Here is a 27873-nt window from a genome sequence, read left to right on the forward strand (position 1 = left end):
ACAGTTAGAGCCAGGATACTGGACAGACCAATGCTCTGATCTGGTAAAGCAAATCCTGCTTTCTAAAGCTCCATGGCAAACAATGGAACATGAAGGGTTTGCAGTTCCTTTCTACTGTGCAGCAGAACAAACTCTTTAGAGAGCTAGGCTTGGACATGGGTGCAGCCTTTTAGGCATGTATCTGCCTTTCTCTCATGCTATGTCAGCTCCATGATGGATGCAAACTCTTTGGACCTGAGTCTCTTCTCTACTCCATTGCAACTCCATGGACTCGAGTGGTGTCCCTCCTGATTTAAACCTGTGTGAGTGAGAGAAGAATCAGTCCCAAAGTGCTCAATGATTCAGATTGACACTGGGATTTTTGAGAAGGGGGCTGAGTGACTAGATGGGGAGGCTGATAGTGAGTGCAGGAAGGGGGTGGTTCACACTTGCAACCTTGCTTTCAGTCTCATTTCAGGTTTGTCTGATCAATAAGGGATGTTATTCTGATCTCGTTACTCCCTCCTAGATTTGAGCCCTAAGACTCCAGACCTCCCGGCTGAGCCGCTCGTACCAGAAGTGAGTGGGGCGCGGACTGCCCGCTCGCTGGATCGGTTCCTGCCATGCCAGAGACAACTCCTCTCTGTGGACTTTGAGGAAATCGGCTGGTCAGGATGGATAATCTCCCCGAAAAGCTACAACGCGTATCACTGTAAAGGATCCTGTCCCTTCCCCCTGGGCGAGAACATGAGACCAACGAACCACGCCACAGTGCAGTCCATCATCAATGCCCTCAAACTGAGCCAGGACGTCAGTAGCCCCTGCTGTGTCCCAGACAAACTCTTCTCCATCAACCTCCTCTACTTTGATGATGATGAGAATGTTGTCCTTAAACAGTATGATGACATGGTGGCTGGGAGCTGTGGCTGCCACTGATGCCTGTCCTATAGGAACAGCAGGAATAAGTCAGGGCAACAAGGAACTTCCCTCCCTCAATTGCAATCTGCTCCCAGGAGCCAACCCTCCAAGAGCCACTCACCAGTGTGAGCCTATGCTATGCTGCCCCATCTCCAGCTGCTACCACTTGGCTCAGTGGGGCAATTACACCAAAACAGCACCTAGCTTGCCTAAAGCACCTGGGAAATGCTTTGACTAAAGAAAAGCAGCCTAAGCCTGAGATGCCTTTGCGTGCCCCTGGTCCCCTCAAATTGTTGTTGTGGCCTTTGTCACATGGCTAAAACCTACATACCATTTCAAAAGCTGTGGACTTGGTGCATTTAAAATAAAACTGAGTGAATTAAATTTCCCAGCTCCATTCAGAAACAACGAGGAGTCCTTGTGGCACCTTAGAGACTAACAAACGTATTTGGGCATAAGCTTTTGTGGGCTAAAACCAGGTCCACACCTGGTTCCAGTTCCACAGAGTGTGGTGGAGAGAACCATTGTGAAGCGTTGTCCATGGAAAGGCCTCCTTGCAGGCTGTACGATATGTATATAGCAAAAGCACTAATATATGATGGAAAACTCCTGTACAGTGTGCCTGTAAATGTCTGTACATTTCTGCCTTATGCAACCTGTAAAATGAATTCAGAGTAACTATTAAACATAGGACAGAAGTTCTTGGAGTGGGGTTTCCTTTGGCAAGGCTGCAGTAGCCTGGTGGCTGTTCATGGGGCCTAGGTCTGGGATACAGAGTCATTCTTCTCCATGTCACGTGGTCCAGGTTAGCAGCGGCTCTGATGTATGGAATGAGCTGGTGGGCTCAGCCTGTCCCTGCACCTGCTGTTACTCTTCATCCCAGCTGAAATGTCACACACCGGCAGGGCTCCTGGGGTGAGCAAGTTCCATCTCCCAGCCACTAGGGGGCAGCTTTCTCTACCTCCCCCTGCTGGCTTCTCGCCTGCCTCTCAGTGCAGCACAAGATAGGAACACGACGAGCAAGTAGCCATAACTTGTACCCCCCCAAAGTCCCCAAACTGGGGGTTCCAAAGGAGCAAACAGCCCCCGAAGACAGGAAGATGTGGCTGCCTCCTTCTGCCCCTGAGACAGTTCACGTCTTCTCAGAAACTGCAGCTGTTAAGGGCCATTTAATGTGGGATTGGGATCCTGATTTGAGGCTGGTGCTTGCAGCGGGAGGGGGATGGAGGCAAATCTGGTCTGCCTGCAGGTTAAGTCGTCATGGTCAGTCTCTGACTCCAGGTTTCTGAGAGAGCTTCACAACCAAATGATCTTGGCATCTTCCTTTCCTTAAGTCACACGCTGAGACTGCAGAGATGGCTTTTCAGCCTGGCCCCAGGCAGCAGGGGGCAGTTTTAGGACCTACGAAGAAGGGGAGGGGGAGGCAAACACTGTAGTTAGAGCTGGACCCCCTGCTACTGAGGAAAGTCCAGTTGTTTGTAATGTGCCCTCCCCACCGTGTGTTTCAGGTGCTGCACAGTCACACCCAGCTGGGCCCCAATCTCCCCCACCGGTTAATGGGAGTTTTGTCACTGACTCCAGGGGCAGCAGGACTGCCCCCCCCCCATGAGGGCTTTTAAAACACACAGAGAGAAGCTCTCTGCACACATCTTTCCAGTGCAGAGATTTCTTGTTGAAAAATAATCTTTTGTCAAAACTGAATTTTTTTTCCAAGTTCTTAAACTTTCCATGGAGCTTTTCATACAATGATTTTAGCAAGAAGGCTCTGGAAATGGTTATAGAGCAGTGTCATTTACTCACAACCTGCTGGTTTTGGTTAAATGGAAATTTTCGATCGTTTTCATGATTGAAAATTTTCAACAAAAAAATTCAACATAAAAATTTTTTTGGAAAGAGATTGTAAAAAGCCAACGCCTGTGAAAGGAAAACGGCACCAGTGTTGCTGGGAAAGATGGCTGTGGATTTCAATGCTGCTTTTAGCTCCCTCTGGGCTCCACCCAGTTCTGCCTCCTCCTGGACAGATCTGTTGAGCTGCTCTTCTTCTAAGCCAGTGGTTCTCAACCAGGGGTACGTGTACCCTTGGGGGTATGCAGAGCTCTTCCAGGGGGTCCATCAACTCATCTAGATATTTACCTAGTTTTACAACAGGCTACATAAAAAGGAAGAGCAAAGTCAGTACAAACTAAAAATTGCTTATGCTGCTCTATACAGTGAAATGTAAGTACAATATTTATATTCCAATTGATTTATTTTATAATTAGATGGTAAAAATGAGAACGTCAGCAATTTTTCAGTAATAGTGCACTGTCACACTTGTATTTTTATGTCTGATTTTGTAAGCAAGTTGTTGTTAAGTGAGGTGTAACTTGGGGGTTCACAAGACAAATCTGACTCCTGAAAGGGGTACAGTCCTCTGGAAAGTCCAACCCCCTGCTCAAAGGAGGACCAACACCAACTAAATCATCCCAGCCAAGGCTTTGTCAAGCCTGACCTTAAAAATATCTAAGGAAGGAGATTCCACCACCTCCCTAGGTAACACATTCCAGTGTTTCACCACCCTCCTAGTGAAAAAGTGTTTCCTAATATCCAACCTAGACCCCCCCCACTGCAACTTGAGACCATTACTCCTTGTTCTGTCATCTGCCACCACTGAGAATAGCCAACCTCCATCCTCTTTGGAACCTCCCTTCAGGTAGTTGAAGGCTGCTATCAATTCCCCCCTCACTCTTCTCTTCTGCAGACTAAATAACTACAGTTCCCTCAGCCTCTCCCGGTAAGTCATGTGCCCCAGCCCCCTAATCATTTTTGTTGCCCTCCGCTGGACTCTCTCCAATTTGTTCACATCCCTTCTGTAGTGGGGGGACCAAAACTGGATGCAATACTCCAGGTGTGGCCTCACCAGTGCCGAATAGAGGGGAATAATCACGTCCCTCGATCTGCTGGCAATGCTCCTACTAATGCAGCCCAATATGCCGTTGGCCTTCTTGGCAACAAGGGCACACTGTTGACTCATATCCAGCTTCTCGTCCACTGTAACCCCTAGGTCCTTTTTTTCAGAACTGCTGCTTAGCCAGTCAGTCAGAACAGGTAATCATCAAGTGATCCATCTCCTGTCACCCATTCCCGGCTTCTGGAAACAGAGGCTAGGGACACCATCCCAGCCATTGATGGACCTATCCTCCATGAATTTATCTAGTTCTTTTTTGAACCCTAGCTTGATAAATCGCGAGGTGGGACTGATGAGGCTCCTTCACCTCCTTCGGGTTCATCATGTTGCAAAAACCTTTCAGCTCCTGATGTGACACCCCTCAGTCACATTTGGTGCCCAGCCTGGGAAGGATCCTGACACGTTGTCTCCTGGCATGGGCAGTGAGCAAGGCTAAGCCGGTCTCAATCCTCTTTCACACGGCTTCAAAAATAGCAGCTGCTTAGCCTGAGGACACAACCCTCCTCCCTCACCTGCTAATCCCTGAATTCCTACCTAGAGTCGGGTTTGATGGCAAAACAACACTGCGTAAATCTGTGCTGACTAGAAGCGCAGACTGGGGGCTGGGCCGTGTCCATTTGGTCAGACGCCTGCTCTGTACAAGCAGGAACACCGTGTGCCAAGCCAGCCTCAGGGTCCTTTCAGGGATGGTTATAACCCTCATGCAAAATACACTCCAAGAGCAGGATAGTGGAAAATACCTGGGTGTTTAAATGCACAGCAACAACCTGTGGATGGTCTTAACATCGATATTCCAGCTCCTCTCCAGCTCAGACCTTCAGTTAATGGTGGCTCCAACGTTTATCAGCTCCCTACGCACGTTCTGGGCAGTTTGCTCGTGGAATGTGCAGTGACTGGTCAGCCCTGCCATTCCGTGAAAGTGTGAGCAGTGTGATGAAATATTTGTGCAAGCTGCCTTCACTGGCCATTTCCCTGCTGGCTGTGTATTTGGTAGGTTACATTGCTCCCGGGGTTCCCCTGCACTGTAAGCTACCCAAAGTCCTGCACCAAACCTGTCTGAGGTGGCGGTGGGGGGGGGAGGTGCGGCGGTTGTGCGGGGACTGACGTAATTATTGCAGCTGCTAGGGCTGTGGCAAACCAACCCTCCAAGATATACCATGGCATGGCTTGGAGGCAGGCGCTTCAATCACTAAGCCCTATGGGCACTAACCCTGGGGAGCCCCACAATGACTCCGACAGGTGGCTAAATGAAGAGGTTTTTAACTGGGGCTGGCAGAGAGGGGAAGCTGCAAATACCGTCAGTGCAATGGCTTCAATAGCTGCAATTTAATGTAAAACAATAATGGTTCCCATGAGGGCCCTGGGGAGGGCAGTGCACTAGGTTAAGGCTCCTGAGGCCTAATGCCTCAGATGTCGTTTCAGTCCAGCGTCCACTAGAGACAAACAGGAGTTTCTAGGTTTCCAGGCCTTGATCAGTTACTGGGGTGTCTCCTTGGGGCCCCCTGCCTTGGTTACCTGTCCCGCTTCTGATGCTTCCCCACAAGTTCTGCACAGGGCTGATCCTGCAGTTCTGCATTCTCCAGCCATCACACCCTGTTCACATGTGGGTCTGCACGGATGGCCAGTCATCACACCCCATTCACACCCGCACCTGCCCTGATGCCAAGCCATCACACCCTGTTCTCACCCAGATCTGCACGGATACCCAGCTGTCACACCCTGTTCTCACCCAGGTCTGCACGGATACCCAGCTGTCACACCCTGTTCACACCCAGGTCTGCACGCATACCCAGTTGTCACACCCGTGTCTGCACTGATACCCAGCTGTCACACCCTTTTCCATGTGTTTCCCAGGCTTCTGCTGTAGCTGGCTCTGGATGCAGCTCTCTGGCAGTTTCCCCTGCTTCTCTAGGCATGCTATGCAGCTGCCACTTCCCCAAGCAAGTTTGCCCCTGCCCCCACCTTTGAGAGGGCCCCCAAACTGAGTGGCATTGTGATCTGACACATGAAGTCACAGCACCAGTCAGGTTTGCCTCGTGGCCCCTTCATCATGCGGCAACGCCCAGAGCAGGAAGCTGGGACTAAGCCCAGCAGGCCAGGAAGGGATGCTATGGGGTGAGTGCAGGCTGGGCTGGCTCCCCAGTCCCCTGGTCTTCTCTCAGCAGTAATTTTTTTGGAAGCAGAGGGTTGGGGCTCAGTTTCAGATTTGCCTCTGATCCCCATAAACCTCTGTGCAGCCCAGCCAAGCACCAGGATCATTCCTGGCTCAGGGTTTTTCCATAGAGTTTCTGCCCCATCTGCCTATTGGCCAGCTGAATGGGGTACATAATATAATTGGGTACCATAATATAATTACATGTAACATCCCTGTGGCAGGAAAAACACCACAGCAGCCCAACAAGGTAGCATTTAATTTCAGAAAGGGGAACTACCCAAAAATGAGGAGGTTAGTTAAACGGAAATGAAAAGGGGCAGCGCCAAACGTGAAATCCCTGCGACCTGCATGGCCACTTTTTAAAGACGCCATAATAGCGGCTCAACTTAAATGTATACCCCAAATTAAAAAACAAAGTGAGAGAACCGAAAAAGGGCCACCGTGGCTAAACAACAAAGTAAGAGAAGCAGTGAGAGGCAAAAAGGCATCCTTTAAAAAGTGGAAGTTAAATTCTAGTGAGGAAAATAGAAAGGAGCATGAACTCTGGCAAATAAAGTGTAAAAATACAATTAGGAAGGCCAGAAAAGAATTTGAAGAACAGCTAGCCAAAGACTCAAAAAGTAATAGCAAAACATTTTTCAAGTACATCCGAAACAGGAAGCTGCTAAACAACCAGTGGGATCACTAAACAACCGAGATGCTAAAGGAGCACTCAAGGACGATAAGGCCATTGCGGAGAAACTAAATGAATTCTTTGCATTGATCTTCACGGTGGAGGATGTGAGGGAGTTTCCCAAACCTGAATCATTCTTTTTATATTACAAATCTGAGCAGGGGGTTTGAGGTCCCTTCCAACCCTGATATTCTATGATTCTATGAACTGTCCCAGATTGAGGTGTCATTAGAGGAGGTTTTGGAACAAATTGATAAACTAAACAGTAATAAGTCACCAGGACCAGAGGGCATTCACCCAAGAGTTCTGAAGGAACTCAAATGTGAAATTGCAGGACTACTAACTGTGGTATGCAAGCTATGATTTAAGTCAGCTTCTGTACCAAATGACTGGAGGATAGCTAATGTGACACCAATTTTTAAAAAGGGCTCCAGAGGTGATCCCAGCAATTACAGGCCGGTAAACCTGACTTCACTACTGGGCAAACTGGTTGAAACTATAGTCAAGAACAAAATTGTTAGACACATAGATGAATATAATTTGTTGGGGAAGAGTCAACATGGTTTTTGTAAAGGGAAATCATGCTTCACCAATCTGCTAGAATTCTTTGAGGGGGTCAACAAGCATGTGGACAAAGGGGATCCAGTGGATATAGTATACTTAGATTTTCAGAAAGCCTTTGACAAGATCCCTCACCAAAGGCTCTTAAGCAAAGTAAGCTGTCATGGGATAAGAGGGAACATCATCTCGTCTCATGGATCAGCAACTGGTTAAAAGATAGGAAACAAAGGATAGAAATAAATGGTCAGTTTTCAGAATGGAGAGAGGTAAATAGTTGTGTCCCCCAGGTGTCTGTAATAGGTCCAGTCCTATTCAACATATTCATAAAGGATCTGGAAAAAGTGGGAAACAGTGAGGTGGCAAAATTTGCAGATGATACTAAACCACTCAAGATAGTTAAGTTCCAGGCAGACTGCGAAGAGCTACAGAAGGATCTCTCAAAACTGGGCTGACTGGGCAACAAAATGGCAGATGAAATTCAGTGTTGATAAATGCAAAGTAATGCCCATAGAAAATACCCCAAACCCTGGTAAATCTTACTGATCTTTCTGCTGATCAGAATCAGGAGAGCTCTGCTGAGATGTAGTCTGTGGCCAGCAGCAATGGCTTTATGGCAAACTCTGATTTATCATTTGTATTTTTTCTTGTATAGCTGTTGTTTAGTTCAATAAAAATTAAAGAAAAGGAAAGAAAAGGAAACACCAAACCAGTTTTCTTTACACTTCGCATGAGGTTTATTCCCTGATGGGCCCCATAACACAACAGGTTTGTGGTTTCTAGCTGGAGTAGTTTTGGCATTAGAAGAGTGTGAACTTTCTGAATTACCCACTAACGCTTCAAGGTTTGCAAAAAGAAAAGGAGGACTTGTGGCACCTTAGAGACTAACCCATTTATTTTATTTATTTATTTATTGAACCAAATAAATGGGTTAGTCTCTAAGGTGCCACAAGTCCTCCTTTTCTTTTTGCGAATACAGACTAACACGGCTGCTACTCTGAAACCTGGCTTCAGGGTTTGGCCATGACAGAAAATCTCCTCACGTGCACAAGGAACATGCAGGGAAGTGTGCAGCTGAGTGCCCTCACACACGGATACATGAGGACAGCTGAGTCTGCACAACCAAGAGTTTAAAGCGCGAGCAGACACCCACAGACACACCTGCACACAGACAGATCACTGGACTCTTGCACCAAAAGACAAGATCTGCCCACGAATGCAGCGGGTCCCTTGTAAAACATTCAGCCCAGGGTCCATAGAAGGCAGACTATGAAGGGAATCTATGTTCAAAGTCTGCAAACAGCTTCCCCCGGCTAATCTAAAGACAGTACCGGCTCTGCCAACCTGCTCTCCCTGGCACAGGCACAGAGACATTTGCCAGTGAATACGACACACTGTCCCATTCTGTTTTATTGGATGAACATTCCTGCTGATGCAGTCTCGGGCTCCGCTCTCCAGCAGAGAGATTTCCCAGGAGCCAAAGGAGTAGCAGCGTGAGGACGGTCCCCGAAAAGTGAGTTTGCCGAAGAGCTCAGCAGGTGCCACCGCTGCCCCTGCCAGCCTGGGCAGTGGGTATCATAGGCTGGGGGAGGCTGAGCCTCCCCAAACAGCCAACCATGGCCCTGCCCACACTGTGCCCCCTGCCCCCCCCGCTTCTCGCTCTGCGGCACGTCCCCTGTGCCAAGGCCCAGGCTCGGGCTGGGCTGATGCTGGGGCCATGTCGTGCGCCTGCCTGGCACTCCAATTGTAAAAGCTTCTTTGAGGAAGAGACACGATTTCTCAGTGGCGTCCATTGGGTTCTGCTGGGGCACTAGAGCTAGAAAAGACTTTGATGTCCCATCAGCCCCTGGGGCCCAGGGCAGAGCAGCCCTCGGCAGCATATCCTACCTGGCTTTGTCTCACCTAGTTCTGTCAGCAGCAGTGGGCTTCCACGCTTTCCTGGGGGGTGACCAGGTCTCATCCTGATACATCTGACTGCTGGGGAATGTTCCTCCATTCAGCCTAATTGCACCCCACTCTTTCCCAGGGGTCACATTAATTCCCTGCTTCCTCTCATGGCTTGGAGAGCATTCTCAGCCCCTACTCAACTCCCTGAGCCAGGCCAGGCAGCTGCAGCTGTGCCCCACATTCCATTCCTCCAGCCCCTGGGTCCTTTTTGTTGCTCTTCTCTGAGCTCCTGCCCCACAGGCAGTCTGTCCCTGGGACTGTGCTGTCCAGGAATGAGTGTGGCATTCCAGGCAGGTGACAGCAGAGGCTCAGTCGCCTCCCTACAAACAGCCTGGACATTTTTGCAGCCGTATCACATTGCAAACGCCAGCCTAACCTGCGGCTCTCACTCACTCATTCCTACATCCCAGGGTCTCCCTCACAGCAAATGTGCATGTTCCCTGGAGGTGAAGTGGCCAGGCCAAGGAAGTAGGCAGACAATTCCAGGAGGCCTACTTGGGCAAGGGGGCTGAGTGTCTAGCCTAGCCAGATGGATGGCCTAGTTGTAGGGTAGAGTATCCATGTTGGATGGTCCAGCTGGGTGTGTGTGTCTAGGTTGGAGGTGGGGTAGCCAGGCTGGGAGGTCTGGTGACCAAGTTGATGCGGGGGTAGTTGGGTAGTCAGATTGGGAGTTCTGTTACCCAGGTCGGGCGGGCTGGGTGGTGGGTGGGGTAGCCATGTTGGATGGCCCTGGTGGTGGGAGAGGTGTCTAGGTGGGAGGTCAGGTGGCCTGGTGGGTGCTCAGAGTAGTCTGGGCACGTGGCCCGCGTGGTGGCCCATTCAGCGGTGCACATGGGCGTCACCACTGCAGCATTCAGCCAGCTTCCTCAGGGCTCGCTCCTTAAAGCGAATCTTCTTGGTGAACTTGAGTGTGAGGCTGGTCTCGTTCTCATTGGCTTTCAGCTTGGCGTAGTAATCGGAGAACTTGTTGTAGAGGATGGAGATGGGCATCCCATTGAGGATGATGCCGAAGGAGATGCACCCGAACGCCACCATCCTGCCCAGCACCGTGTCAGGCACGGTGTCTCCATAGCCTACTGTGGAGAGACTGACCTGGAAGGGGGTTGAGAGAGGGAAATGATCAGCCCCCGCGAGCTCACATCCCAGCAAGCTCCTCTGGGCCTGCTCAGCTTCTGAGCCAGGCCCCACCACTGAGAAACTCACCCCACCCCCACTGCCACAGCCTGATCCTGCGTCCTGCACCTGACAGCTGAGTCACAGCCCACCAGGGTCCTCTCCCCACACTCACCCAAGCTGGGCACCACTCCAGGTGTCTCCCCTAGGCCCAACCCTGCGACCAGCTTGAGGGTCCACCTCACCCTGTCACCCCTCCCTCCAGCCTGCCTGTCCCTCTCACACCCACTATCCCACGTCACCCTCATCCCCACCACCTGAACACCAGACCAGTGTCTCTCTCAGCCCCAGGGGTCCAGGCATCAGCCCACGTGTCACCCCCTCCGCCCTCAGAGCTACTCACCAATCCATGAGTTCCCCATCTCTGACCCAAATTCCTGGGAAGGTCTTCCCTTCAGTTAGGTGGGCGCTTATCTGGGTGCTGTCCCTACCCCCTCCTCTCAAAACATAAACCCCTCACACTCGGGCTAGCTGGGACACACAGGCTGGTAACCTGCCCACATTGCAAAGAGGATAAAGGCTAAATCCCTTGAGTGCTAATATTTATAGAATCAGGGGCCTCAAGGGGTCATCTAGTTCATCCCCCTGTGCTGAGGCAGCATTGAGTAAACCTAGACCATCCCTGACAGGTGTCTGTCCAGCCTGTTCTTAAAACCCTCCAGTGACGGGGATTCCACACCCTCCCTTCGTAACCTGGTCCAGTGCTTAACCACCCTGAGAGTTAGCACGTTTTTCTGAATTTCCAACCTAGAGCTCCCTGGCTGTAAACCAAGCCAAATCCTCTTGTGCTGCTCTTGGTGGACATGAAGAACAATTGATCACCGTGCTCTTTATCACAATGGTGACAGGTATGGCAATTTTCTGCTTATCTTTGGGAGACTTTATCCAATTAAGTTTAAGTATGTTTGGGGTCCACTGTATTAAGTGAATGGCTTCATTTTTAGGATGGCCAGGTTTGGATGTAATCTCTCTAGGGGGAGATGTGACAGATGTGAGACTTAGGAGTTCAAAGGACTATACTGAAAATGTGCCAGGCAAGAATGGACTTAGCTATGTCCTTAGGAAAGGGTGATTATTTGTTGTTACCTATTCCTGGAGACTGGAGCTCAAAGGCCAAGCTGTGTAAAGAAATGGCTGAACTGCCTAGCTGGTACTCTGGTTCTGAATCCAAGACAGTTATGAAGTTGTAACCATGGGGAAAACTCAGTCGTGGGGTTTGAAGTACTGACTCCCACCAGAGGCCGTGTTTGGAGTTGGGGGATGATCTCTCATAAGCTTTTCAGGATGCGTGTAGGTTCTTCTACTGTTTTTAATGTGTTTTCTCTGTAATGCTTTCATCATAAGAATAAAGGTGCTTGCTTAGAAAGAGCTATGTGGTAACTTGTGACTGCAGGCAAAACACTGGTCATAGCTTCTGGAGAGAAAACACAGCACAGTCTGGCTTGCTGGGGATATCACAGTGTAGGCAGGGAACTGTGTAGCCTGGAAATGCCCGTCAGGAGGGAGATGCAGGTCTCCTCCCAAGAGAGGTGATGGCTGGGAGCCAAAAGCCTAAGAGTAGAAGACCTTGAGGGACCAGTTTCAGAGTAACAGCCGTCTTAGTCTGTATTTGCAAAAAGAAAAGGAGTACTTGTGGCACCTTAGAGACTAACCAGTTTATTTGAGCATAAGCTTTCATGAGCTACAGCTCACTTCATTGGATGCAACCGATGCAACTTGAGGGACCAGTTGCCCTGAAACTGTGTAAACAATCTTTTACATATGGGTGTGTGTCTGGGGCCCAGGCCAGCCCCCACAGGGGGCAGGGAGGGAGTGCCACCCAGCTCCCCTCCTGGCCCCAGCTCCATCTCTAGCTGCTGGCCCTGCACCTGGGGCTCCATTCCTGCCCCTGCCCCTAGCTGTGGCCCCAGTCTTGGCCCCGTTATCCCAGTGCAGGTACTCCCGTCTCCCAGAGCTGTGGCCCCACTCCTCATCCTGGGGGAGGGGGACCATGGACCGGGGTAAGGGGGGGCATGAGGTAAAAAGTTGGGGGACCACTGGTGTACAGTGACAGGCCTACAGACAAGCGGGCCTTTGAAACCAAACGAGCCATTGTAAGACGTCAAAAGGACATAGACTTTGTTGACTGCCCTCCCCACTCACATGAAGAAGAGTCAAGCACCAACACTTGTTCTATCAGTTTGGACACTGGAGAGAAGCAATAAAAATCCCTGACAAGGAGAAACTGGATTCCTATGCTGCTTGTACTCTGAGGGGCAAGACTTCTAAGCATAAGCAAGGAGTCCTCACCTGTTTTACCTGGCTTAGCCCCAAAGGATACAGAGTCTGCTTACTACAGATTTTTCTAGTCATTTGAAACCCTCTGAAACCTGCCTGTATCTCATTTGGGTGTGTATGCTGACCTGGTTTAATGTTGCAAACAACTCTCATTTATTTTTCCTAGTTAATAAACTTTTAGTTAGTTTGTTCTTCTTCCGGTCTAGCTCTGTGTAGCTCAAAAGCATGTTTCTCTCCCCAACAGAAGTTGGTTCAATAAAAGATAATACCTCAGCCACCTTGTCTCTGTAATAGCTTGGGACCAACATGGCTACACGAACACTCCCCTTCTTAGCTTCTGTCCTGCAAATGTCTAAATCCGGCTCGTCTACACGCAGGAAGGAGCTGTTCCTGATTAGCTCCATGTGTAGACTCTGATTCTGGAATGCACTAACACAGTTATTGCACTTTACATCTACCCTCCACCTTAATCAGAAACAACTTCCAAGCGTAGCCAAGCCCTTAACTGCCTAAATCAGGTGAATGGTGACAAACGCTTCTAGGAGACATGGGGGCTGATTCCCACCCACCCGTCTCCCACCCCTTGTGTCAATGCTCATGGCAGTGAAAGGTGCGTGACAGATGCCTCCAGATCAGGAGGGAAGAGTTTCACACCCACTTTCACACCCACCTGGTGTGAATAAATGGCTACACAAAGCAATGGCAGGGCACTGGCAACCCAGGCCCCAGGAGTTCAGTACAAAGTAGATGTGCTTCAGATAAAGTAACTCATTGGGGGGTCTTCAAAGCTACTGGCGAGGTCACAAAATTACTATTTTCCTACCAACCAAGATGGTGTTAGAATGATAGGAAACAAACCAACAACAGGAAAGGAAGATAAATAGAATCACTGGCTCGGTGTTTAGATTGTGCAGTTTGGATGTGGTGAGATTGCTGCCACCTAGACTTTTCTAGACATGGATTTTCAGAGGGTCACTTGCTGAAGCTTGGCCTGAGAGGCTGGAGTGGACTTCTTGCTTCAGGACAAGGAGTGAGCTCCATCAGCCATTCCCCTGGAACCCAGAATGGACCATCATACTCCTGGGCCTCCACTCTCCTCACCCTAACAGATGTCCTGACCAGCCCAGCACAGAGATTCAGATGCCATCACTGCATGTGTCTGGTTAACTCCAGGGCTGTGAACCTGAGATTCCTGATTACACCCACTCACTGGAGGGGAATTTTTCCACCTCCACCTCTTTCCTTCTGTCAAATCAGAATCTGGTTTAGTTGGCCAGGACAGCAGCCCCTTTGACTGTGAGCCCATGGCCAGCAAGGCCAGCTCTCCACATCCCTTTATCCCAAACCTGGTAAAAGTTTGCCAGCTCTGAGAGTTTTAATAGGAGCATGCTACTACAGCTGTAATTCTCCCAGCAGCTGAGCTGAGCCTTCGTATCTTTTCTTTTTCCTTTGAGTTCTTGTCTTTGAAAGAGACAAGAGTGGACTTCAGCAACTCAGAATAATCTCTGACCCAATGTGCATCCCCACAGGAACTTCCCATACCATCTAAAGAGAGCGGAAGCTGTGGGCTCTCCCTGAGAAAAGACACCACACACCTGCAGGGAAGGGAATGAGGCAAACTATTGAAAGCCCTGCTTAACCCTTCAGTCTCCAGTGCTTTAACTGATTTCCTTCCCGCTGTGTGTTAATACAAGGTTAGCAGGTTTTCAATGGTGCTTGTTAGCGTGGGAATCACTGGCCACAACTTGGTGTGACCCCCACACCACACAAGGTTCCATAAACACCCCCACTGGACTTGAGACAACTTCTATCAATACAAGAGTCCTTCCCTATGCCCCAGTCTGGGCCCCTCCTCCCCCACCCAAGCTCAGGCCAGAATGATTTCTCCGCGCATGCCCGCCACGAGCCCAGGCTCAACCTGTGTCGCTCTCCCCCTGCACAAACCCCAGGCCAATCTATTTCCTGTTCATAGACCCATGTGTTTGGGTTCTGAGCTGTGCATCTTTCCCTTAGGCCCTATGAGCCCAGGGCTGAGCCATGTGTCTCCCTTCCACTGCATGAGCCCCAGACAAATCCATGTACCTTCCTCAGTCCCCAGAATCCTGATCTGTGCATCCCCCTTACACCCAGGCCGCAACCTGACTTGTGTGCCCCTCCCTGCAGGAGCCATGACCCAAACCCCATGCTCCGCTCCCTTCATAGTTGATCTCCATGCCCTCCGTCCCCTGCCACCAGCTCTGATGTTGTTCCGGGTATACCCTCCCCCTCCACAGCTCTCCCCTCCAACATGATCCCAGGCACTGCTGTGTGTCCCCCTCTTGCCCTATCCCTCCCGCTGTACGCCGTGTGGGAGCCGCCTTCCCTGTGCCCTAGAGAATGGGAGCCATGAGCACCAGTCACAGACGCTCACTGTCCCTGGATCCTGAGGGTTTAGCACCCTACACCAATAACTAGACATGGTGCTCTGCATGTTCCCAGTGCTGCACAGATGGTCCTGGTGCCTGGGGCGTGAGTGTCCTTCGCTCCCTGGCACAAGGCTAGCAGTTCCTGGCTCACATCGGCCTGGTTAGACTCTAGCCCTGCCAGGGTTTGGTTCTCAGCTACAGCTCCTCACTGTCTTTGAGTTCTCTGAAGTGCTGTGCCACAGAGCCAGGTCCATCTGCCTGTCCCCACCTTGGTATCCCTTACACCATCGCTAGCGTCCTATGCTGTGAGGCAGGAGCCCCCAAGCCTGGTGTCTCACTCCCTGATGCCAGGCTTGTTTCGGGACCCATGCAGCTTTCTAAGGGGCTCACTGTGCTGCGCTGCCATACTCCCGTCACCAACTTTCCCCTCCAGAGTCAGCGGGGGCCTGGGCAGCCTCTGAATTCAGGCCTGAGCCCAGCAGTTACTGCTTCCATTGGGGGAGACTCAGGCATGGTTCTGACTCCTGGCCAGCAGAGATGGTGAATGTTCCTATGGCACTGAGCTCAGCCCCAGCAGATTCAGTTGTACCCCTCCCACACATTTCCCTCTACGTGGGGTGACTGCATCTTACCGCTGCCCACCACCAGGCATCAGGGATGCTGGTGAAGTTGGTGCCGGGGACATCATGTTCCACGGAGTGCATCAAAGCCGAGAAAGTGAAAACACCCAGGGCAATGAAGAGGAGAAGGCAGCACACCTGCTGGTAGCACTGGCGGATGGTGAAGCCGAAGGCCCTCAGGCCAGTGGAGTGGCGCGCCAGCTTAAGGATGCGAAAAATCCGCATGAGTTTGATGAGTTTCAGGACTTTCCCCAGCTTGCCCACACTCTCCATTTTGTGCCGCTCCTCGTGGTAAAGTGCATCCCCTTCATCCAGGTGCTCAAAGAGAATCTGGATGTAGAAGGGCAGGATGGCCACCAGGTCAATGGCACTGAACGCTGCCCGCAGGAACTTCTGAAAGGTGGCCGTGGATATGAGCCGCATGAGGTACTCGGAGGTGAAGAAGATGGCACAGGTGGTCTCCAGCTGCTCCATGAATGCCTTCCCAGTCTTGTGCTGCATCTCCTCCACTGTGCTGAGCGTCATGCCCACAATGGAGATCAGCACAAAAAAGCTGGACATGACGGCGATGATCTTAGCAGGGACGGAGGAGTAGGGTTTCTCAATGAGGTTCCAGACAGCTTTCCGGAACTCCCCCAGACACTTGCCCTCAAAGTGCTCCTCCCGCTCCATGGGCTCTAGCTCTGCCTCCAGCTCCCGCTGTATTTTCAGGTACTCTTTGAGCTCATCTTGCTTCTCCTCAAACAGGATCCGGCAGCATTGCTGGGAATATTTCAGGTGGATACCCCAGTACTCAATTTCCTCCACAAAGTTAGTGGGGCACAGCTCCTCCATGATCCACAGGACCCCACTGCGGTAAAAGTGGAAGATGTAATGGAAGATTAAAGGGTCTCGGTCGAAGAAGTACTCATTCCTCTGCACCGAGTAGTCATCACAAAGTTTCAGCTTCTTCATGGGGTCCGTGGAAATGGCCAGCTTCCCGATTCTGGTGATGGGGTAACGGGCAGCCATTTTGTAAGCGATCTGGAAAGATTTGCCCCCAACGTTGATGTTGAGGAAGCATCTGCTCTGTCGGGAAGGAGCCTTGCTTTTCTCCTGGTTCCTCTCAGTCACATTGTGCATGGAGCTCCACTGCTTCACCAGACTGTCTTGTGCAAACGGGAAGAAGACCTCTTCTTCCTCTGGGGTCCGACAACACCCATGGTGGTCCCCAATTTTCAGATTGGCAGAGAGGCTTGTGCGCCTCTTCCCCAGTTGCCTCATGGTACCTGGCATTTCACATCAAAGATCCAATGACAGCCTGAGGGTTGACAGCTTTGATTTCATGGTAATGCTTCCATTAGGCGTGTGCTGACTAAGAAAAGTTCCCTGTACTCGTAAAGAGGCTACCGAGAGCACCCCACCTTCAGCCTCCACGGGCACAATCTGCATCAGCGCTTCATGCGCTGATCCCCTGCCCTGCTGGGCTGACAAAGCTGATTGCTTATCAGACTGAGCAACTGGGCTTATGCTGCGGAGGCCGGAGACAGCAAAGTTCTAGCTCCTTAAGACAATAATAAGATTGACATTTTAACCCTTTATATAAGGAACTATTTCCATACAAGCATTTCTTTCATTCTTTTTCTTGTTGCCTCTATTTTAGCTGGTTGTTTCTCCCACAGACTAGCCCACTTTCAGGTAGGGAGACAGCCATTTATCATTTCTGTTTCTGAACCTAATTGAAGGGCACATGACCTGTCTCATGGTCATTTAGCTCCTGCTACTGTCTCAAGTGCCAAGGAGTCAACAGGAACAGAACTGCCTGGGAACTTCTACCAGCTTTAACCTCCCTGGGCACCCCCTGCCGAGATACTGCTCTGAGATTTAGTCATTCATCAAGCACCTGTGCTTTAAAGCAATTGCTACCTCTCCATTCTGTCATCACTTTTCTGTGTCATTGCAACAAGACACACTGCAACACACAGACTAGGGATGGAAGAGACCTATTGGCTCCTACTCCATTCCCAAGCCGGTCCAGGGCACTCCCTGTAGTATCGCTCGATGCTTTGTACCGTTCAATTATAAATGATAGAGGGCTTCCACCACTTCTGTCAGATGGGAATACTGGTGCTGACCTACTTTTCAGAGAGGCTTAATTAATTGTTTGTGAAGTGGAAGGGGCTAGATGCTAAAGGAAGACAATGCTCTATTACATATCCAGCCCTCCTCCCATCTCTCACACATTCCTGTGACACTTCTCTGAACACTATAAATTGTCTAAAGAAAAGGAGTACTTGTGGCACCTTAAATTGTCTGTAACTTTCTGGTAATCAAGTGCCCAGAGCTGCACAGAGGGAGCCTCCTGCTCCATGACTTGATGCCTCTTTGCATGGAGCCCATTGTCTCTTGCTACTATAATACACTCAGAACCCTGAGCTAGTGACTCTGCTAAGACCACCATGCTTTTTGGATTGAAGCAGCTGGGTCTAATAACTCCGTGGATTTGCCTACTTAGACTTCCTCTAGATGCACAGTAGTGCATTCAGAGGTGGCGTGTGAGTTAGAGCCCCTTACACTGGCATAGAAATGCCCACCCCTTAAACCTACTTGCACCTACTCTATCAAAGTCTAAGGGAGTCCCACATTTGGTGTAACTTGCAAGCCAAGGAGTTTGAAGATGTAAGGAAGTGGAACTTAAACTAGCCCTAACCCTGCTTTAAATTACTTTTTCTTCTGGTAGCAGAGAACCTGCTGTGCTTCCCTATACCTTGTGCAGTCATTTACACAAATGTATACCACTCCGAACAATGTAAATGAAAACACACTGGGCACAGCAATGGAGAACCAGAACACAAGGTAGACCACATTAGACTCCTATAAACATGTGTAAGTAGCTCCGAAGGAGTCTGAAAGGGAGTTGGTATAAATAACTTACCTCTGAATTTGCTAAATATCACTTGAGAATTTGAATGACTGTATTAACACTTAAATCCTAAATTGATGGGCATCTTTAAAATGCCTTAAATTAAATATGGACAATTCATGGGTCCAAACAAAATTTTTAATATACACTAGAGAGAAGCTATCATTTAAAACAGCTAAGGGACTTTCAAAGGAGTCTAATGGATTCAGAGCTAGATTTTTTTAAAGGTATTTAGGTGTATAAAGGGATTTCCAAAAGCATCAATTGCATATTCAGGCACTGAAATACCTTTAAAAATCTGGCCTTTAGATATTCAAATCCCACTGAAAGTCACTGAGAGTCAGGCACCTAACTCCCTGTGGCTGCATACATGATTAAAGGCTAGGAAACCAGGCATTATTTAACAAGCATCATCCGCATGGACGCACGTCCTCTGGAATGGTGGCTGAAGCACGAAGGGGCATATGAATGTTTAGCAGATCTGGCACGTAAATACCTTGCACCGCTGGCTACGAAAGTGCCATCTGAACACCTGTTCTCACTTTCAGATGACATTGTAAATAAGCAGCAGGATCTCCCGTAAATGTAAACAAACTTGTTTGTCTTAGCAATTGGCTGAACAAGTTGTAGGACTGAATAGACTTGTAGGCTCTAAAGTTCTACACTGTTGTTTTTGAGTGCAGTTACGTAACAAAAAATAAAAATCTACATTTGTAAGTTACACTTTCACGATAAAGAGATTGCACCACTGTACTTGTATGAGGTGAACTGGAAAATATTTCTTTTATCATTTTTACAGCACAAATATTTGTAATAAAAAATAATATAACCTGTGCACTGTGCACTTTGTACTCTGTGTTGTAACAGAAATAAACAGATTTGAAAACGTAGAAAAACATCCAAAAATATTTAATAAATTTCAATTGGTATTCTATTAACAGTGCCATTAATCACAATTAATTTTTTTGAGTTAATCATGTGAGTCAACTGCAATTAATTGACAGCCCTGCTGAAAATCTTTAAATTAAGATTGGATGTTTTTTTCAAAAGATCTGCTCTAGTTCAAATATGAATTAACGCAGGGAAGTTTTTTAGCCTGTATTATGTCTGACTAGCTGATCACAATGGTCCTTTCTGGTTTTATAATCTATGAAAATCACAGCCTAAAATTATAAAGATGGACCAGACCATTATGACTGACACTTAAAACTACCATAAGCAGTAACGATGCAGGACAGGTAGGTGCATGTAAGACTGTAGAAAAATCGGTATGTTGCACTGTGTTATCTGAGAGATGGCACATGACCACAACCAACAGACTGTATGGGAACAACAGACACACAAGTGGGCAGAGCTAATGGTGCACTAACATAGGCATTTCCTCACTTTTGGATATTTAACTGTGCAGTTCTATTCCACAGGTCATAGCTTTTTGCATTTAATGTGTGGAGTTGAAGTGGGAGCTTGATTAATACCCCTGATGTATCCAGTCAGTTACCAACTCCTGGCTGCACTTTTTTCACATTCCCCAAAATACCACCCTTCTCTTCCTTTGCTATGGTAAAGCACTCTCACAGGCCTAGGTCACACTGTCTCAATGACTGCAACCTCCTCCTCTCTGCCACACCCAATTCACTTCTCACTCCCCTCAACAGCAGGCAGAAGCCTCTTCATTGGCTACTGACCAGCCCACTGCTGCCTCATTCTCCAAGTCTGAGCTACTCTTTAGCACGATCACAGCCATGCACAATTGTGTCTCTGCCCAAAGCTCTGGCTGCATCTCCCCATTCCTTGCTTTGCTCCCTTTGCTTCAGCCTAGCCTCTCTGCTCCCTGTATTTCTCTTGCTTATTCTTGGCTGTGTGCTTTTTCCCCCCATGTTGGGACTTGTATACAGAATTTACTTCTGCCACCCTCTAGCTAAATCCTTCCTTAACTCCCATCTCCTGAGCAGCTATCAATGTTAACCCTCCAAATTAAGTGACATTGTCACATTCCCTGCCAAAAAAGCTTTGTGCTGCACTTTGGACTCCGCCATCCTCTGCGTTTGGTATTGGAATGTTTCTGTCCACACACTTGTCTGTCTGTCTCAATGCTGAGCAGTGACTGAATCAATCACAATAATGGAAATAACCCTCAAAACAAAATCCAGGAAGCCACCACAAGTTCTCTAAAGATCTTTAATTCCCCCACTGTCATTCAGCACCCACCCAATTGCCAACTGTGGTTTTTCGTCCATTGTACAGAACACAACACACGGAGCCCTCAGGGGTTCTGCCTCTTGCTAGTGCTCTATTCCAGTGCTGGGAAGAGCCAAGATTCTAAATATGTCATACTTCTTACAAACTCTCTCTCATATTACATATGCACATGTGCCCACTATACAAACCCCCAGGGAGTCCTGCCCTCTCAGGTTGCTGGCTGGAGTGTATGCCCTGCAAGCTGAAACCTCACCTTTAAAGCACCACATTCAGCCAACAGGGCAGCAAGTTTCTAGCATGTGTGCGCATATTCAGCAAGCACCTGTGCAAAGAATATAACAGGTCTTAGATGTCAGCAATGGAATCAAGGGACAAGACAGTGCTCGCCCTCCACCAGCACCAGGTTTCTACACTGGAACACTAGTTCCCTCTACAGTATTAGTGTTTTACACATTTAATAACAGTCCACAAAAAAACGTTGGGCAGACCAAGATCTGAAATGGAGACACATTGCAGCTAACAAGACTACTCAGAGGTAAAAGTGAAGAGCAAAGCTGGCTCCAGATGTTTGTCAAAACTTAAAACATCTGCTAATAAACTCTTCTAACTGCACAGAGGATGCAAAGTCCAGGGATTTCAGTTTCAAAGTGGAAACTACAGGCCCAATCCTGCAAGGAGCTTAGCGCACCTCCTGCATTGCCTGCACTGGGAGTTGACTACACTCGGGTCCTGAATGCCTGTGCTGTGCCTAGGGGCTGCTGCACGGGCTGTGACCCAATGCAAAGCGAAGCATACAGGAGACTCTCCAGTAATCCATCTCCTTGACAGTTCTCCTGCAGTCACATGATGTTTTAAGAACTTCTGGTATGTGAAGTTTGAGCTAATGTGTTAGAAATATGAGCAGTATCCTCAGGGATATAAATTATACACCCACATCACTTTGAGCTCTGCCCCACATAGGTGTGTGGAATGGAACGGCCTGCCCTGGAACAGGAGCAAATGGCTCTGCTTACCGGCAAGATACAGCATGGTAGGAAGAGGTAGTTTTCAATGGACTCTTGGTGGGCATGGAAGGGACAGCAGCCAAATGTACTGCAGAGGCTATACTATGTACTGTCCAGAGCTATTCCAGCGAGAAGCATTTTGTGGAATAACCCACATTTTGTGTGCGTGTGTCTTTAGGATGGGGGAAAATGGATGACCCGTTCTGAGATTCCAAGTGTTTCCATCACATTCTTGTAGGGTTGATTTTAGAGCATGAGTGACAGTCATTTCTGATTTTCCACTGCCATTATAATCCCACAATCTAAGCTCCCTGTGCCAAAGGAAGAGTCCTTGATTGCTCCAGTGTGATTGTCACCCAATCAAACCCCAGAAAACTTGTCCCAGAAACTGTGCAATCAGCATTTGGAGGGAGTGTGATGAGGATCACCGAGTTGGGTCCCATCTCACAGTACTGCAGCTTCCTGAAAGATGAAGAAAAACCAAGACACCTGGTTATTTAATATCCTCTGTGCCAAAGGCTTTTATTTCATTTTATTTTTCAAAGCTTGTGGGGAAGCCATCCATTGTAAAAAGCTCCAAAATTAGCAGTCCCTCAGTGTCTAGGGACTCAGAGCTTCCTCTGGGTTCATCAACCCCAATTATCTCCCCACTGCAACAAGCCAGTCATTGAAAGAGATGCCAGCAGTCTTCCCAGCACAGAGAAGCTAGGTTTGTGTGTGGGGGGAGACCCCTTTCCTTTCCCTCACGCAGAGAAAGGAACTCACTGCAGAGTGGACGGTAGGAAATGATTTCCACCCCACCAGAGAGCTAATGGAGGGCTAAGGGGTTGGAAGGAGAGGAAAGCTCGGCATGGGGGAGGGACCCCCTCTCCCTCCCTATACAGAGGAGTTTGGGTCCAGTGTGGAGTGGGAGACATACCCATCAGGGAAATGAGTCTGAAGGTCTCCTGTCCAGCACCAGCTGCTCTTTAGAAGCTTTCTCGAGGCTGAAGGTGGAGAAGTTGTTCTTTGCTCTGAATTGGCCCCATCTAACAGTGCAGCCTGCAGCCATCAGCACACTCAGGAGCACTGCAGAGAGAAGAACACACAGGCAATGAGTTGCTGTGATTCCTGCCCCTGAACTAGGCAGCAGCACTGAGGCTAAGCTGCTCTATGCTAGTGCCCCAGCATTTAGACAGACAAACCAGTAACTCAAACAGTAAGAAGTGGGGCTGTGTCCCCTGGGGGGATGATTAGTGCCAAGGCCCATGCAGTGGGACTCCGTTTTCAACAGAAGGAAATTATGTGCTTTTTCCCAAAGCTGGAAATTTAGAACCTCGGACTTTGCCACCTAAGCCCTTGAGACAAGATGCCTAGACCATGCCACTGTTGGCCTAAGCCACACTACAGCGGGAGTGGTTAGAGGAAGTCCGAGGGCAGCCATTACTGAATGAACCACAGCCTATCCAATCCGATATGAGCAGAGTTCAATTTTCGTTAACGCTACTCAGCAAAAGCCAACATCAGTCCTGCAGCACCCTTTGGATTCTCACATACCAAAAACAGCTATCACCCACAAGGTGCCTCGAGTCTCAGACAACACTAGTTTCCCAGGTTCGGAGATCGCTGGATCCTCTGAAACAAAAGCAAAGGGCTCTCAATAATTGGGCTTTCAAAGGTCACTGTCATATTGAGATTGAGTTAAGCTCAAAAAGGGGTTCAAAGCAGTTCCTATTCTGCACCTCACCTTCAGTTTCCTTGCCAATTTTGGGGTTTTCACCACCAGATTTTCGTATTTAAAAAAATGTCTTCTCTGCCTTACTGCTGTATGAAAAGCCCACAAGAGCAACTAAGAGACCCTGATTACTGGGGTAGGGGAAAAGGGAAAGCAGAGAAACTGACAAGGTGGGTGAGGTAATATACAGATAACCTTACTCATCTTGTCTCTATGACAAGGGGAATCATAGAAACATAGAATACCAGGGTTGGAAGGGAACTCAGGAGGTCTAATCCAACCCCCAGCTCATAGCAGGACCAGTCCCCAACTAAATCATCCCAGCCAGGGCTTTGTCAAGCCTGACCTTAAAAACCTCAAAGGAAGGAGATTCCACCACCTCCATAGGTAACGCATTCCAGTGTTTCACCACCCTCCCAGTGAAAAAGTTTTTCCTAATATCCAAACTAAACCTCCCCCACTGCAACTTGAGACTATTACTCCTCGTTCTGTCATCAGCTCCCACTGAGAACAGTCTAGATCCATCCTCTTTGGAACCCCCTTTCAGGCAGTTGAAAGCAGTTATCAAATCCCCCCTCATTCTTCTCTTCTGAAGACTAAACATCCCCAGTTCCCTCAGCCTCTCCTCATAAGTCATGTGTTCCAGTCCCCTAATAATTTTTGTTGCCCTTCGCTGGACGTTTTCCAATTTTTCCACATCCTCCTTGTAGTGTGGGGCCCAAAACTGGACACAGTACTCCAGATGAGGCCTAACCAATGTCGAATGGGGGGGAACGATCACGACCCTCGATCTGCTGGCAATGCCCTTACATATACATCCCAAAATGCCATTGGCCTTCTTGGCAACAAGGGCACACTGTTGACTCATATCCAGCTTCTCGTCCACTGTCACCCCCAGGTTCTCTTCTCCAGAATTGCTGCCGAGCCATTCGGTCCCCAGTCTAGCGGTGCATGGGATTTTTCCGCCCTAAGTGCAGGACTCTACACTTGTCCTTGTGAACTTCATCAGATTTCTTTTGGCCCAATCCTCTCATTTGTCTAGGTTCCTCTGTATCCTTTCCCTACCCTCCAGCCTATCTACACTAAACTGGGAGGAGAGGGAGGACCAGAAAGGACGAGATCCTGGGGGTGAGAGCAGAGAGGTTGCCACAGAGCACCGTCACAGGAGAAGACTCAGGGTACGGCTATTCTTAAATTCCTGAGGCAGCCCACTGCAGTGCTGTAGTGCTCCAGAGCAGGCATTATCTATGGTGACGGGAGGGGTTCTCCTGGGAATGTCGGTAATTCACCTTCCCTAGTGTGGTCTACCCCAGGGCTTCGGTCAGCATAGCAATGTCTCTGAGGGATGGGAGAGCCATAGCTATCCACTGGAAGTTCCCAGTGTACACCAGCCCTAATTTTCTCTCAGCTGTCCAAGAGGCAGGAATCCCTGATGTCACGGGTGCAGGTAAAAGGTTTGCAGACTAAAGGAAGATTTAAAGGTTGGTGGTGTTCCTTTAAGAAATCTGATGAGGTTCAATAAGGATAAGTGCAGGGTCCTGCACTTAGGACGGAAGAATCCAATGCACCGCTACAGACTAGGGACCGAATGGCTAGGCAGCAGTTCTGCGGAAAAGGACCTAGGGGTGACAGTGGATGAGAAGCTAGATATGAGTCAGCAGTGTGCCCTTGTTGCCAAGAAGGCCAATGGCATTTTGGGATGTATAAGTAGGGGCATAGCGAGCAGATCGAGGGACGTGATCGTTCCCCTCTATTCGACATTGGTGAGGCCTCATCTGGAGTACTGTGTCCAGTTTTGGGCTCCACACTACAAGAAGGATGTGGATAAATTGGAGAGAGTCCAGCGAAGGGCAACAAAAATGATTAGGGGACTGGAACACATGAGTTATGAGGAGAGGCTGAGGGAGCTGGGATTGTTTAGCCTGCAGAAGAGAAGAATGAGGGGGGATTTGATAGCTGCTTTCAACTACCTGAAAGGGGGTTCCAAAGAGGATGGATCTAGACTGTTCTCAGTGGTAGCAGATGACAGAACGAGGAGTAATAGTCTCAAGTTGCAGTGGGGGAGGTTTAGGTTGGATATTAGGAAACACTATTTCACTAGGAGGGTGGTGAAGCACTGGAATGCGTTACCTAGGGAGGTGGTAGAATCTCCTTCCTTAGAGGTTTTTAAGGTCAGGCTTGACAAAGCCCTGGCTGGGGTGATTTAACTGGGGATTGGTCCTGCTTTGAGCAGGGGGTTGGACTAGATGACCTTCTGGGGTCCCTTCCAACCCTGATCTTCTATGATTCTATGACTCTAAGTGCTTAACGTCCCAATCCCCTGCAGCGCATCCATCCCAGCCCCCAGCCTGCCCAAGCGCTACCGGCCTCCCAACTGCGGCCCTTGCCGCCCGCCCCGGCGGTAACCGACCCGGCCGCGTGGCGCCTCTCACCCGTCCTGGCAGTGCTCGGGGCTCCGGCGGTCCCAGGCGAGGCCGGGCCGCAGCCCTGCTCATCCTGCCCGCCCGGGCAGTCGGCGTGGCCGTCGCAGCCCCAGGCGGACGGAAAGCACTCCGCCCCCTCCGCGCACTGGAACAGGCAGGGGCAGGCCGGCGGGACGCCCCAGTGCCGACACGCCTCTGCCGACTCGTCCGCGCCGTCGGGGCAATCCGGGTGGCCATCGCAGAACTGCTCCTGGGGCAGGCTGCGCACGAGCGCCGGGGTCCAGCACGGCTCGCCGCGGGGGCTGCAGGGCAGGCCGGACGCTGAAGCCGGAGGAGAAGCAGGTTAGCCCGGCCCAGCGGTGCCCGCTCCCGCATGTTGGCGCCAGCCCTGCTCGGGGGCTGCAAGGCCCGGAGCCACGCGGGGAGCCCACGGGGCGGCGGGGGGGAGGAGCCCACGGGGCGGGCACCGGCGGCGGGGGGGAGGAGCCCACGGGGCGGCGGGGGGGAGGAGCCCACGGGGCGGCGGGGGGGAGGAGCCCACGGGGCGGGCACCGGCGGCGGCGGGGGGGGGGGGAGCCCACGGGGCGGCGGGGGGGGAGGGCGGGCACCGGCGGCAGGGGGGGGGAGCCCACGGGGCGGCGGGGGGGGAGGGCGGGCACCGGCGGCAGGGGGGGGGAGCCCACGGGGCGGCGGGGGGGGAGGGCGGGCACCGGCGGCAGGGGGGGGAGGGCGGGCACCGGCGGCAGGGGGGGGGAGCCCACGGGGCGGCGGGGGGGGAGGGCGGGCACCGGCGGCAGGGGGGGGGAGCCCACGGGGCGGCGGGGGGGGAGGGCGGGCACCGGCGGCGGGGGCGGGGAGCCCACGGGGCGGCGGGGGGGGAGGGCGGGCACCGGCGGCGGGGGCGGGGAGCCCACGGGGCGGCGGGGGGGGAGGGCGGGCACCGGCGGCGGGGGCGGGGAGCCCACGGGGCGGCGGGGGGGGAGGGCGGGCACCGGCGGGGGAGGGGCTGCTGCCGGCGCCGAGAAGTGTCGGCCCGGCGCGGAGGGGGGAGCCCGCGGCGACCAATAGGGAGGGGGCAGAGCAGCACTCCGGGCGGCTCGGGACCAATAGGCGCCTCTGAGAGGCGGGGCCCCCGCGTGGGGGCGGTGTCGAGTGACCGGCAGTGAGGTCGGTCACGGTCACCCCCCGCCCGTGGCCCCGGAGCGGGTCCTCACCGTTCCCCGCAGGCGACTCCAGCCCCGCGGCCACCAACGGCCTCAGGAGCAGCGCGAGGAGCGCCCACATGCCGCCTGCACCGGCCGCTCCGCTCAGAAAGAGCGCGTGTACGCTTGGAGGTGCGGCGCATGCGCATCAGAGGACTAAGGGGGGCAGGAGCCGAGGATTTGTCCACCCCCCAACAGGACGCATGCGCAGGAGGTGAGCCGACGCGGCGCGTGCAAGGCAGTTCGTTGCCCTGCAGCAGCGGTGCGCTGTGTCTCGCGCGGGCCCCAGCGCCGCGCCCGCATCGCAGCCTGCAGCCCTGGAGGCGCCCGCTCAGCGGCCGCCTGCGAGTTACACTGCACGAGAGAAGGAAGCAGCAGGCCCGGCCGCTGCCGGAGAAGCTCGTGGCAATCTGCTTAGTGTCTGTGGCTGCCCCTGACCTGGGCTTTCCTGCCCCCCCGTGACAGGACAAGGCAAAACGACACGCGACTGATTTCCATGCACTTTGCATGAGCTATTGCCAGCGGGATAGTGAGTTTGTGTGTGTGGTTTTTGGGAGGCGGGTGAGAGAACCTGGATTTGTGCAGGAAATGGCCCAACTTGATTGTCATGCACATTGTGTAAAGAGTTGTCACTTTGGATGGGCTATCACCAGCAGGAGGGTGAATTTGTGTGGGGGGGTGGAGGGTGAGAAAACCTGGATTTGTGCTGGAAATGGCCCAACTTGATGATCACTTTAGATAAGCTATTACCAGCAGGACAGTGGGGTGGGAGGAGGT

At 50.9% G+C, this 27873-nt stretch overlaps 3 protein-coding genes across 5 annotated transcripts in view; 1 reads left to right on the top strand and 2 right to left on the bottom strand.

The window, feature by feature from the left end:
• Positions 1-1586, top strand: part of LOC140903239 (bone morphogenetic protein 2) — a 33557-nt gene extending 31971 nt beyond the window's left edge. For both annotated transcript variants that reach the window (XM_073324201.2, XM_073324202.2), the window contains exon 9: positions 509-1586. In XM_073324201.2, the coding sequence (XP_073180302.1) occupies positions 509-915 (407 nt within the window). In that variant the 3' untranslated portion in view covers positions 916-1586. The remainder of the gene's footprint in view (positions 1-508) is intronic.
• Positions 1587-8882: 7296 nt separating this feature from the next.
• On the bottom strand, positions 8883-16915 carry LOC140903391 (potassium voltage-gated channel subfamily V member 2). Its single transcript, XM_073324668.1, has 2 exons — positions 15665-16915; positions 8883-10269 (listed from the first exon to the last, which is right to left on the bottom strand). Exons 1-2 carry the CDS (start codon positions 16913-16915, stop codon positions 9997-9999), a joined length of 1524 nt encoding a protein of 507 aa, XP_073180769.1. The 3' UTR covers positions 8883-9996.
• A 3803-nt stretch (positions 16916-20718) lies between these two features.
• On the bottom strand, positions 20719-27234 carry CD320 (CD320 molecule). Of its 2 annotated transcripts, XM_073324705.2 has the most exons (5): positions 27109-27234; positions 25904-26215; positions 23294-23371; positions 22677-22825; positions 20719-22219 (listed from the first exon to the last, which is right to left on the bottom strand). In XM_073324705.2, exons 1-4 carry the CDS (start codon positions 27176-27178, stop codon positions 22680-22682), a joined length of 606 nt encoding a protein of 201 aa, XP_073180806.2. In that variant the 5' UTR covers positions 27179-27234; the 3' UTR covers positions 20719-22219; positions 22677-22679. The 2 variants fall into 2 exon arrangements, with proteins under 2 accessions (XP_073180806.2, XP_073180807.2); XM_073324706.2 differs by lacking the exon at positions 23294-23371.
• Positions 27235-27873: the final 639 nt, after the last annotated feature.

Source organism: Lepidochelys kempii, chromosome 25 (genome assembly GCF_965140285.1).
Source record: "Lepidochelys kempii isolate rLepKem1 chromosome 25, rLepKem1.hap1, whole genome shotgun sequence".
In the NCBI taxonomy this organism is placed as follows: Eukaryota; Metazoa; Chordata; order Testudines; family Cheloniidae; genus Lepidochelys; species Lepidochelys kempii.